At 35.8% G+C, this 14,153-nt stretch overlaps 1 protein-coding gene across 3 annotated transcripts in view; it reads right to left on the reverse strand.

The window, feature by feature from the left end:
- Nucleotides 1-14,153, reverse strand: part of LOC123523711 (myelin transcription factor 1-like) — a 51,712-nt gene that overhangs the window by 23,292 nt on the left and 14,267 nt on the right. For 2 of the 3 annotated variants that reach the window (XM_053539584.1, XM_053539582.1), the window contains exons 2-4: nucleotides 7,824-7,871; nucleotides 5,190-5,247; nucleotides 3,889-3,970 (exon numbers count right to left, since the gene is read on the reverse strand). In XM_053539584.1, the coding sequence (XP_053395559.1) occupies nucleotides 3,889-3,970; nucleotides 5,190-5,247; nucleotides 7,824-7,835 (152 nt within the window). In that variant the 5' untranslated portion in view covers nucleotides 7,836-7,871. Of the gene's footprint in view, nucleotides 1-3,888; nucleotides 3,971-5,189; nucleotides 5,248-7,823; nucleotides 7,872-9,493; nucleotides 9,614-14,153 lie in introns of those variants that run through there. The other variant, XM_053539583.1, reaches the window with a different exon arrangement.

The following is a 14,153-nucleotide window of genomic DNA, read 5'->3' on the forward strand; positions in this document are numbered from 1 at the left end:
AGGTCAATAATTGATGCAAGTTTTATGAAAATCTTCACAGAGTTTAATAGAGCTCCAGATAAGGGCTGTATTTTCATAAATACAAATTTGTTAGGGATCAGATACAAATTTATTTTAAAATGTGGTCTCATCAGTAAGAATTTATTTCAAAATGAGGTCGTATCGTACTAATTTACTTTAAAATGTGGTCGTATCAGTACTAATTTACTTAACAAGAGGACCATGATGGTCCTGAATCGCTCACCTCTTCCCACATGATCCAGTTTTGAGTATGACGTCGTTTTTTCTATTATTTGACATAGTGACCTAGTTTTTGAGCTCATGTGACCCAGTTTTGAACTTGACCTAGATATTATCAAGATAAAAATTCTGACCAATTTTCATGAAGATCCATTGAAAAATATGGTCTCTAGAGAGGTCACAAGGTTTTTCTATTATCTGACCTACTGACCTAGTTTTTTAAGGCACGTCACCCAGTTTCAAACTTGACCTAGATATCATCAAGGTGAACAATCTGACCAATTTTCATGAAGATCCATTCAAGGGTATGGCCTCTAGAGAGGTCACAAGGTTTTCTATTTCAAGACCTACTGACCTAGTTTTTGATCGCAGTTGACCCAGTTTAATACTTGACCTATATATCATCAAGATAAACATTCAGACCAACTTTCATACAGATCCCATGAAAAATATGGCCTCTAGAGAGGTCACAAGGTTTTTTCATTATTTGACCTACTGACCTACTTTTTGAGGGCACATGACCCAGTTTCGAACTTGACCTAGATATCATCAAGATGAACATTCTGACCAATTTTTATGGAGATCCATTCACAAGTATGGCCTCTAGAGAGGTCACAAGGTTTTTCTATTTTTAGACCTACTGACCTAGTTTTTGACCGCACATGACCCTGTTTCGAACTTGATCTAGATATCATCAAGATAAACATTCAGACCAACTTTCATACAGATCCCATGAAAAATATGGCCTTTAGAGAGGTCACAAGGTTTGTCTATTATTTGACCTATTGACCTAGTTTTTAAGGGGACGTGACCCACTTTCGAACTTGACCTAGATATCATCAAGATGAACATTCACACCAACTTTCATACAGATCCCATGAAAAATATGGCCTCTAGAGAGGTCGCAAGGTTTTTCTATTATTTGACCTACTGACCTAGTTTTTGACGGCACGTGACCCAGTTTCGAACTTGACCTAGATATCATCAAGGTGAACATTCTGACCAATTTTCATGAAGATCTTGTGAAATATATGGCCTCTAGAGAGGTCACAAGGTTTTTCTATTTTTAGACCTATTGACCTAGTTTTTGAACGCACGTGACCCAGTTTCGAACTTGACCTAGATATCATCAAGATGAACACTCAGACCAACTTTCATACAGATTCCATGAAAAATATGGCCTTTAGAGAGGTCACAAGGTTTTTCTATTATTTGACCTACTGACCTAGTTTTGGAAGGCACGTGACCCAGTTTCGAACTTGACCTAGATATCATCAAGGTGAACGTTCTGACCAATTTTCATGAAGATCTTGTGAAATATATGGCCTCCAGAGAGGTCACAAGGTTTTTCTATTTTTAGACCTACTGACCTAGTTTTTGAAGGCACGTGACCCAGTTTCAAACCTGATCTAGATATCATCAAGGTGAACATTCTGACCAATTTTCATGAAGATCTTGTGAAATATATGGCCTCTAGAGAGGTCACAAGGTTTTTCTATTTTTAGACCTACTGACCTAATTTTTGAAGGCACGTGACCCAGTTTCGAACTTGACCTAGATATCATCAAGGTGAACATTCTGACCAACTTTCATAAAGATCCCATGAAAAATGTGACCTCTAGAGTGGTCACAAGCAAAAGTTTATGGACGGACGCATGGACGGACGACGGACACCGCGCGATCACAAAAGCTCACCTTGTCACTTTGTGACAGGTGAGCTAAAAATGTGGTTATATCAGTAAGACATGTAACTGTATTACGAATTTCAAAGGAAAATACCAGCCGTATTGCATGGCCGCGCCGAGTTACGCATTTGGTGGTCTATAACCCAATATACCTTTCCGGTACTTTAATTAGCAAAAAGTACTAGACTGGTTTACCACTTTCGTGCATTATTCTGCTTCTTTTTTCCGAACCTATCGATCCAGTCAAAATAAAACGGCAGCGCGCAGTGCAAGAGGCAGGTCGAAATTCAAAAGAACACACTGCTTACATATGTTTCTCCATCGGCGGAAGAAATAAACATTGAAAACAAGTTTATGACACATTTTTAGCCAAAGTATGATCTAAGAGTCTTACTTATTTTGTTTCAAAAGTAAGTCAAGTGGTACTGATACTAGACAAATTTCCTTGTTACTAATATTTGTCTGTTATGATATCTGGCAATATCGTTACTAATTTCACAAAATATCAGGGAGTACCGTTACTAATTAATCAAAACATCAGGTAGTACCGTTACTAATTGCACAAAACCTTATCTGGAGCTATTTTAAGATGCCAAACCAACCACTGGACTAATGGACAAACATAATATGTCACTCCAACATAGCCCCCATGTACTTAAAAGTATTAGAATGTTCAATATAGGATAATATTGCATTGTTCTCATGATTTCATGAAATGTGTAACATGTTGTTTGGTGAACAAGTTTTCACGATACGTAAACAAGCTGGAAACTAACCGTACAAATTATTATTAAATGAATCCTTGTATAAATTCACCAGTCCATAGTTAGTCTTATTTCACAGTCTATAGATTTCTAGTTCAACACTAAATTTTTCTGGGCTGAAGCCGGAACATGACGAAAAAAATGTGACAATTTATTTTTGATGTTAATATAAATGTTAATATAATAACAGTCAAATTTTTAGCACTCAGCCAATCTTACCTCGGGCATATGACTGTGTACACTATAACATAATTTGAATACCTACAGATAAGTTTTATTTTACCAAAAGCAAACCCAAATTTCACTTAACATAAAAATTAAGTCCAAAAAATCTTACTGGAAGCTGTAATTAGTGGATTCCCATTAATTTCTTATAAAGGAAAATATGCTTAAATCACAAGATAGTGAGGCAGAGACAGGAATTACTCAACTGACATTTTTTCTGACCCAGAGTTATGGAAGAGATTAAAACATTTTTTTTCAACACCTATACAGAAATGGTTCCTAAGACGGGAACACGAGTTGTCAATCTGACTGAATTACTTCCCTCACTGCTGTGGGATCGACCAATGCTTGAATGGTGTAAGAAAGCCCTCCAGATGGATTGCAGTTAAAAGTTGTTTTGCTCTTAATGCCATTTTTCAACAGTGTTTCAGTTATGCAACAGCAGGCAGTTAACCTAACCAGTGTTCCAGCATTTTGTACCAGTACAAACCTGTTCTCAGCAAATAACTGCCAAATTACCTACACGAATAGGAGGTGGAGGACAAATATTTCAGAAGCAATATCTTTTATCAAATTGTCACGGAGAACATACGCCTCACCTGAGGATCAAACTGATGACCCTGCGAAGCACTGATCTGCATTCCCCCTATCGAGCGAAGCTGGTGGGATAAGGTCAGTAGTTGTTCCCCAAGTACCTAAGTTATGCTTGGAGGGGTACCTGGATTGTTTCCAAATTGTAACACCTGCTGCCTATTGACATAATGTTAATAGGCAGCAGGTGTTACAATTTGGGAAATTTACAAACCAGACGTCATTCCTCAGGAAGCATAGCAATGTAGTTCAAATCTGCTCTCATTAAGATTTAAACTGCAATAAAAGCTAGGGGTCTATTCCTCCCATCTTATGTGTATACTCAGACATCTTGTAAGTTAACATTGGTTCACATAAAGGTAAGACTACAATACTGTACAAACCTTCTATGTCTCTGAGACCTGCCGTTGATGTGTCCCTTACTGTCACAGCCTTCTACAGGGCAGCCATACCCAGACGGACTCTCTAAAATCATAAAAGTATACATCATATATGTTTAACTTAAAGATATACTATATTCATACTGTATTAAGCTTTCCTGTTCAGAATTCGAAAATTTATATTTTTTTTTATAAATATGAAGTTTGGGCATTGTATACCTTTAATAACCATAAATTAACGATAATTCTATAGATTTCAATAACAACGGACTCTAGCAGTCTACTATCAGCTGGACATACCAGCAATATGTTTTATATCCATCTCTATGCACAACGTCATAGAATCTGTAGCTTCTGAATTGTTACCAATAACTTTAAAACAGGGATATAAACAAGAGCTCGTCGAACACGAAATGCCCCCCTTAATGCATTCAGTAATTGCATAAGGAACAGAAATTATTTGGTCACCATGTACAAAAGTTCTACTGTTCTTGGTCAAAGCAACCTTGAGCTTTGACCTATTAACCTCAAAATCAAAAGGGGTCATCTGCAGGTCACGATAAACCTCCCTAGTAAGTTTGGTGATCCTAGGCCCAAGCATTCTCAAGTTTTCTTCCGGACACATTTTAACTGTTTCAGGTCACTGTGACCTTGACCTTTGACCTACTGACCTCAAAATCAATAGGGGTCATCTGCTGGTCATGATCAACCTTTATTTGGTTTATTAAGTTTTGTTATCCTAGGCCAAAGCCTTCTCAAGTTATCATCCAGAAAGGGTTTTACTGTTCTGGGTCACCCTGTCCTTGACCTTTGGCCTACTGACCTCAAAATCAATATGGGTCATCTGCTGGTCACGACCAACCATCCTAGGCCCAAGCATTCTTGAGTTATCATCTGGAAACCGTCTAACATTACCTGGTCACTGTGACCTTGACCTTTGACCTACTGACCTCAAAATCAATAGGGGTCATCTGCTGGTCATGACCGACCTATCTATCAACTTTTATGATCCTAGGCCCAAGCATTCTTCAGTTATCATCTGGAAACCGTTTAAATGTTCTTGGTCACTGTGACCTTGATCTTTGACCTACTGATCTCAAAATCAATAGGGGTCATCTGCTGGTTATGAACAACCATCTTATTAACTTTCATGATCCTAGGCCCAAGCATTCTTGAGATATCATCCGGAAATGGATTGGTCTACATACCGATCGACCGACATCTGCAAAACAATATACCCCTCCTTCTTCGAAGGGGGCATAAAAATACTGGAAATGGAAGGACTGGTAAAAACAAAGTCTAACCTTGCATTTCTCTAAGTCTTTCCCTCTCTTCTAGCACCTTGCGGCTCTCTTTGCGTTTCTGTTTATGAAAAACAAATTGAGTGTAAGTCAATACAAGTAAATATAACAAATAAAAAATAATAACTTAGATATATGTTTCGAAGATCTATGGGTACCCAAAGGCAGATCTAGGATTTTATGGGTCATGCTTTTTTAGTAGTCCCGCAAACATGTCACCTACTAATTCTTTTGGTAGGTTTACCTTTAATGGTACATAAATATGAGCATAACTAATTGACACAATGCCATTTTAAAACAAATGGGCCATACAGGCCCTAAGCCAGACCCAACCTCAACTGCTTACCGTGAATATGTCATGAGATATTGTATCAAGAAATGTATCATCAGGTTGTTTATGGTTACAAGTCATACACAGATTTTCCTATCTTCAGCTCCATCTTTTCAAATGCTAACCCAAATAAACACATTTGAGAGAGGTCCATTCAAGGATGCCACAGAGCAAATTTGGCGAAAACCCTAACAACGATTTAGGAAGTTGTTAAAGGCTTTTTTCCTATTTTTAGATCCTATACACCCTTAAAAGGCACTGTGCTAAGTGGGACCATTTGAGAACCAAACAAGAACGTTTGGGAAGATCCATCAAGAGTTTCGTAAGACGGTGTTCAAAGTCATTTAAAGGTTTTCTATTTTAACTCTAATTCTGGCAGCCTATGAAAAATGCCAAGTAAACAGTTTGCAAAAATTTGAGAGGTCCTACATAATAGGGATAGACGCTAAAATTTTCAATGATAGAAATACATTAAATAAAGTCTAGAAATTGATTTCTTAGTCCTTGAAATAAACAAAAATGATTTTACAAATGTGAAATTTATGATAGTTTTGTTAATTTCTTGCCTTAGACCAGTACTAATAACTTATAACAAGCAGAGATATCTAATAGTTTTTACTTCCCTTGCAATTACACAATTAAGTGGAAAATGAAAATGGTTTAAGACACAATATCATACATTTTGCATGATAAAAACATTTAGGATTTATCATGTGTTGTTTTACTCTTTAAACCTGCTTCATATGATTTTGTCAGCTTACTTATGGTAAAAAATTAACAAGCCAAAAATAAAACTAGAGATGCTTTTGAGAAAAGCGCATGTCTCCCACAACTGCCCTATGAAAAATGTCTAGTTTCTCTTGATGGATTAGATGAGTGGACCCAATTAGATGGCTTGGACGAGTGGACTCAATAATTCAAGGGCCATAATTCAAAAGTGCCTGAGGGGATTTTGCTAGTTACCAAACTTGGCCGAGGTCTTATGGTCAAACACATTTTGTTCAAGTTTGGTGAAGATCAGATAAGAAAATATGTTCGACAAGAGTGCGGACAAGCTTTATGACAGACAGACACACACACAGACTGGAGTAAATCAATATGTCTCCCACAACACTGTGTGGTGAGAGACATAATGAAATACCAATAAGTATTTTACAGTGAAGATAATACAGTGCTTGTATCAAAATGTCACAACAGAAGCACTTTAAAAACAATTTGTAAGATTAGTAAAGATGCAATTATATTGATCTCTATTTCCCATGCCTACATCATAAGGATGCTACAGACCAAACAGATGAAGATCCATCAAGGGTTTCATATGAAGTAGTTAAAAAAGATTTTTCACTCCAGTGGCCCCTAAAAGGGCTAACTCGAGTCATTTAAAAAGTTTTAAGAGAAGACCACACAAGGACCCTACAGACCCAACATCAAGAGGTTCGTGCAAAAAATTGTTCCTGCCTTTAGTGGACGCACTGGTCGAGAGGGCTAAGACGCTTTCCAACGGAGGTGAAGGCCACGGGTTTGATTCCTTGCTACGCTCATTGCGGTGTGTCCTTGGGCAAGGCAATTTATCATGACTGCCTCAGTTGACCCAGCTGTAAATGGGTACTAGCAAATTGCTGGGGGTAAGGTATAATTGGTTTTAACTGTTCTTAAGATACAGTCACTCAAAATCTCTACAGAGCTAATGTTCATTGTTTCACAAATCCACAGTAAATAAAATTTACCTTTACCTTTCTGATATACTTAAAGGACCAAGTAGAACCGAGAAATATATAAGGACGCTTCAGACAAAGTTTGGTGAAGATCAACCAAGTGATTTATGAGAAGAAGCTGTTTAAACGTTTTTTCTATTTTTATTTCTACAAGGGATAAAGTAAAATCATCTGAATAAACTTGAGAACGGATCTTGCAAGGATACCAAGTTTTAGTGTAATTCGGACCAGTAGTTTCAGAAAAGAATGCTCTATATTAAGACTTTGATGCCAGACCATTCTGCCTTTACTAACACCTCACTTTTAACCTTTAGTTCACGTGGGCTAAAGCTAACCAAGTTTGGTATAACATTTAGCAATGATACAGTACGTCATGTTACAGGCCTAGTCACCAGTTGAATAACTTGCAGTAATAAATAACTATACATTAAGTTCACTGTTTGCCCCACCTTTTCTCACTTAAAAACTTTTTGGAACAGAATTTGCCCCTTAAAAAAAATTTTTGGGACAGTATTTGCCCCTGAAAAAAATTTCGGGGACATTATTTTCCCCTGAAAAAAAAATTGGGACAATTTTTGCCCCTGGACTTACCCTAGTGCTCATCTTTCCAACCCTTACACTTCAGAGTAGATAAATCACCTGAAAAGAGAGAGAAACAATTATATAAAATTTGTATAATATATATTTCAAGTATTTTTCTAAGACAATGGCTATGCCTCCAGTAAATGAGTTCCTAGAGTGCATCTGAGGAACATTTATTTTTTGTAACACTTTGAGACAACATTTGAATTTATTATTGTTGGAAGTTTGGAGACAATGTAAGGTCATGTGACAAAAGCAGTGTACACTCCAGTTACCTCCACTATGTTGTCATGTGACCTCACTACATCACACGATTCCATGCAATAACATTAGTCAGCAGAATCTGATGATGACTGTGATATATTATTTTTATATTATACCAGACCTAAATAGAACCATTTTTCACGATAAACAAATTCAGAGGTGCTTTACATACAAAGGCAGCCAATCAGGGTGCTAAATTCATCACGAGTATAAACACAGAACAATCTGACCAGAGGGACAGAGTTATCCCAACGAACAAGTAAAATTCCCATTAATTTAATGTTCAAAATTTAAAATCTGTGAATTCTTATCCCCACGAAATTGCCATTTTGACCAAAACTACGAAATTTCAAGCCCACGAAATTAAATGATTTTACAGTATCAATTATAGAATTTTGATAAATTTATAGTAATTTAAGAGTATATAACATTTATTACCAGTAATGATTGGAGTTTTGCAACAGCAATAAAAATGATGTACAATAAAATTAAACTTTCTTTTTATTAACATCAGTTTTACCATGTGTATCACTTTAATTACTTCGCCTTGAAAATGATCGAGTTACGTATTTTATCAAAAAGGTCTTTTAGCATTTTTATAAATGTTCAGTATTGACAGCAATTCCTATGAAAAAACAAAACAAAACAAACAAAGCAATGTAACAACAATTACTATAATTGGAAAAGTTTAAAACTTGCCAATGTCAACTGTTTCTATGGCAACAAAAACGACACACAATTCCTATACAAAACTTTGTGATTTGTTGTGAAAATCAATATGAGACTCCATTGCTTCTCTTAGCTGAGGGTGAAAATCAATACATGGCGGTACATTCACTGACAACAGTTGGAAAAGTTATGCACAAGTTTTCTATTCGAAGCAAACATTTGTTTTCTACTGTAAATATTGATAGTAAATGTTTAATGCATAACTTCATTATTGCCCAATAACAAAATTTAGATTGACAAGAAAAAGAATTCACTGAAAAGTTCTTAAATGATCTATTTACTGTGTAAATCAAATCCAAACAAAAATATAATATGTCCCATGCGGAAATTAAAACAAAATGCAAAATTTACTGGACATTCCATTCTTACTTGTATTGAATATAAAATATAAAAAATACCAGCAATTCAATATTGTTGATAATGTGAAATTTTCTTTCACAAAAAATAATCCCCATGTTTTTTAAAGCTCTATTCCTACTTTAGCAAGCCTATTAAATTAAAGTATATTTGCTAAAATCCCACTTTTAAATTCTCTACAAAAAGGAAACAAAGAAAAACTGTCAAGTTCAGAACTTTCCTACTTTCAAAGACAAACAAGGAGAAAAATCAATATGTAAGTTGCATAGATTACATTCATTTCCTTTAAAACTTGTCCCTATAATACTGTAAAACAACAAACATGTTACCAAACTCTCTCAAGTAATTCTCAGCTGCACTTTAATAAAAAGTTATTCCAAAACCACACCTAAAACTTTCTTAAAGAAACTTGTAAATGTTTGCAGCAAGTTTTCATAAATTGATGCTGACTGAATCAACAATAACCACCTTAAAATAACTCCTTTTACCAGTATAGACAGTAAACACCGTTTTTAACCTTACAGAGCCTTTCACATCAATTTTTTTTCAGAATCAAACACCCTTACCAAAAAAACAACAACAATTTCACAATAAAATAATAATTAAAATGCCTTATTGCTGCCTAATTTTCATTTATCTAAAATCAATATGAAGCTACCACTCCATCATTTTGCGCTGCTCTATAGCCTGGTATATACAGCAGTACCACCATAAACAGCTGCCATACAAGGTCAAAATCAATAATCAACTTCAAAATGAGGCTGACGGAAAACTTTGCAATAATCATTATGCATAATTTATCCTGCTACAACTGTTGATAACTTAAAAACTGATTAAAAACATTCTTTAAGGGGAAATCTATCAAGTCTGTCCATCAGCTGCAATCTCTCAACCTTTACGATGTATGCCACTGTTGACAGTTTATTGAAATTAATCTAAGTCTTCAACCTAAAAACAAACACAGCTCTGGAATGCCTTATAGTAAAATCTGGACATTATGATACACTAGTGTGTAAAAATGAAACAATAAATAACTATTTTTTTACATTCAGACGTTTAATTCAAAAACATGTAAACACATGTCAGTAACTAAAAAAATTTTATTATCCTTCCAAGGGACAAAAAGATACAGAGCCCTCATGAAATACAGCCTTCTTGACCTTTGATCTGTGCTCCATGTATGCTGCATATTTGCATAAATATGTTTTGAAATTTGCAAACAAACACATTGAAAATTGGGACTATTTTGTACCAGAAACATTATACACAGAAATCATGTATGTCCACGGGCAGAATGTCGAGCCCGCCAGCTGTCAAGTGTGACCTTGACCTTAGACCTAGGGACCTGGTTCTTGCGCATGACACTCCATCTCATAATGGTGAACACTCATACCAAGTTACATCAAAATCTCACCATGCATGAAAAAGAAATGCTCCGGACAAACTTCAATTTGACCTTTAATCCAACTGTGACCTTGGCCTTTGAGGAACATGGGTTTGCGCATGACGCCTTCTCATCGAGGTAAATATTCATGCCAAATATAATCAAGCTTGGTCTGTGCATGTCAAAGATATGGTCGGACAAAATCGGATGGATGGATGCACACACGGACGCACACACGCACAATATGACATACAACCGAACCGCCAAAAGTGGCCACTACATCGAGCTCACCACAAGCAGGCTCGACAAAAACTAGGTCTGTATTTTTAAAAAATTAAGCATGCTCTAAATATTTAAGCACTTTTGAACATGTACAAGTGCATGAAAAGAGCGCTATATAAATGTGGTATAATGAAAATATAATATCCTTCATCCAATCAAGTGACCAACATAAGATCTACCAATGATAAGGTATTCCAGCCCATGACCAGTAAGAACTTTATAAAACTTTAAACAAACATTCTAAGTTAAAAAGGGGCATAACTCTGACAACATTCAAACAAAGTTATGGGGATTGTTTCTTCAAGTGTACACTTTGATAGTTAATAACTATTTTAAGTTTCAAGTCAATAGCTTTGATATTATTAGAGATATTTGACTTTATCAGAAACTCAAAAAAAAAAATCCATGCCAAAATGGGGAATAACTCCATCAAAATTCAAATCAGAGTTATGGGGATTGTTTCTCCTAGTGTAGACTTTGATAATAGATAACTATTTTATGTTTCAAGTCAATAGCTTTGATAGTAACAGAGATATTTGACTTTATCAAAAACTTTAACCAACAGCGACGCCGGCGCCAGGGCGAGTGCAATAGCTCTACTTTTTCTTCGAAAGGTTGAGCTAAAAAGGGGCATAATTTTGTAAAATTGCAAAACAGCGTTATGGAACCTGTACATACATATCAGCTCATGACAATGGACAATTGCGTGAAGTTAAAATCCATTCCCAATAGTGAGTACTGACTACTGAGATACCAGCTTACGTCGAAAACTTAACCAACAAGAGCTGTTGGAGGACAGCAACGCTCAACTATTCAACAACCTTGTCAAGTGAATGAATACAAAAGTTGCAAAAAGGTGCATAATTTTGTAAAATGCAAAGTAGAGTAATTGAACCTTTGCAATGCATGTCGTATCATTACAGTGAACAAGTGTGTGAAGTTTCAATCCATTCCCATTAGTGGGTTCTGAGATATCAGCTTACATACAAAAACTTAACCAAAAACTGCTACGTCGAAAAAAGGGAGAATAATTTTGAACAAGAGCACCGCCTTGCGGGTGCTGACGCTCATCTGATTTTTTTTGTATAATAGAAATATTGTCCTACCCATGATTTTCTAAGTCTAAAAAGGGCCATCATTCTTGCAAAAAGCAGGATAGAGTTATGTTTCTTGATGTACAGTGTCCACTTATGAAGGTGAAAAACTGTTGCAAGTTTTTAAGCAATAGCTTTGATAGTTTATGAGAAAAGTTGACTTAAACATAATATTCAACCAAGAAAATGATTTTTCTAAGTCCAAAAGGGGCAATAATTATTGCAAAAAGCAGGATGGAGTTATGTTGCTTGCTGTACAGGGTCAGCTTATGATGGTGAACAACAGTTGCAAGTTTTAAAGCAATAGCTTTGATGGTTTAAGAGAAAAAGTTGACCTAAACATAAAACTTAACCAAGAAATCTGATATTTTCTAAGTCCAAAAGGGGCCATCATTCTTGCAAAAAGCAGGATGGAGTTATGTTTCTTGCTGTACAGGGTCAGCTTATGATGGTGAACAAGTGTTGCAAGTTTTAAAGCAATAGCTTTGATAGTTTAGGATAAAAGTTGACCTAAACATAAAATTTAACCAAGAAAACTGATTTTCTAAGTACAAAAGGGGCCATAAATCTTGCAAAATGCAAGATGGAGTTATGTTTCTTGCTATACAGGGTCAGCTTATGACGGTGAACAAGTATTCCAAGTTTCAAAGCAATAGCTTTGATAGTTTAGGAGAAAAGCTGACCTAAACATAAAACTTAACCAAGCAACGCCGACGCCGACAACCGCTCAAGTGATGACAATAACTCATCATTTTTTTTCAAAAAATCAGATGAGCTAAAAAACAACAACAAAAAACAAAGTAGAGTTATGGAACCTGTTTAGTGTATTTCAGATCATGACAATGAGTAAGTGTGAGGTTTCATGAGATACCAGCTTACATACAAAACCTTAACCAAAAATTTCTAAGTTGAAAAAGGGGCATTATTTTGTAAAAAAGCAAAATAGAGTTATGGAACCTGTGCAATGTAAGTCAGTTTATCACAGTGAATAAGTGTTTGAAGTTTCAATCCATTCCCACAAGTGGTTACTGAGATACCAGCTTACATACAAAACCTTAACCAAAAACTGTTCAGTCAAAAAAGGTGCATAATTTTGTAAAAAAAGCAAAACAGAGTTATGGAACCTGTGCAATGTAAGTCAGTTTATCACAGTGAATAAGTGTTGAAGTTTCAATCCATTCCCACAAGTGGTTACTGAGATACCAGCTTACATACAAAACCTTAACCAAATCGGGACGCGGACGCTGACGCACGGATGAGTCCAATAGCTCTACTATTCTATGAATAGTCGAGCTAAAAACTGCTAAGTCAACAAGAACTGTCCGTAAGACAGCACGCTCCACTATTCGGCGATTTGACAGTAAAATGAATATGTCTCAATAAGAGACTTTAAAAGGAAGATACACCAAGGGGCATAATTCCGCCAAGAACACAAATTAGAGTTATTGGGATTGTTACCACACATGCAGGGGATGATGGTAAAGATATATACTGGGCGTCATTGAAAAGTTACCACTTAATATAAATATATACCTCTTTATTTTTTATACAATATCGACGTCACTTTTTCATGGCCTGTACGCGGTCTATTACTTATAGACCCTGTCTGATCATGTCTCCTAACCAATTTCGTGACTGTCAGGTGAGAACAGCACATACGACATGCAATTTCATGACATGAAAGTTTGGCGTCAACCATGCAAATGGCCCGATGGCGTTGATCGTGCCTTAAACGTGGCATTCTTAGCAAAGATATTATGTTTTTTAACGTATTTCTTTTAGTCTGCCGACTAACTTTCAAGTGCGATGAATGATTTGTGATAGAATGTTCGTACATGTCGACATTTCTTGAAAAAGTCATTTTGCACGTGCAGCCCGTGCCTCAAATGGAGTTCATCGAATTTGACAAATTTTTACACCAGTGACGTCTCAGTTGCGTCAAAAATGTATTCGTGTTATGCTTTTAACACAGTCAAATGCAATTTTTAAAATATAAGGGCCATTAGGGTGGTAACTTTTCAGTGACGCCAAGTATATTTTGAGTTTCAAGTCATTATCTTATATAGTACCAAAGTTATGATAAAGATACAAATTTCAAGTCTTTATCTTATATTGCATTAAAGTTATATCCAAAAGCGAAGATTGCAAAAAAAACTTTAAGTACAAATGGGGCATAATTCTGTCAAAAATACAACTAGAGTTATGGAGTTTGTACCCACACATGCAGAT

The sequence above is a fragment of the Mercenaria mercenaria genome, chromosome 3 (genome assembly GCF_021730395.1).
Source record: "Mercenaria mercenaria strain notata chromosome 3, MADL_Memer_1, whole genome shotgun sequence".
NCBI lineage: Eukaryota > Metazoa > Mollusca > Bivalvia > Venerida > Veneridae > Mercenaria > Mercenaria mercenaria.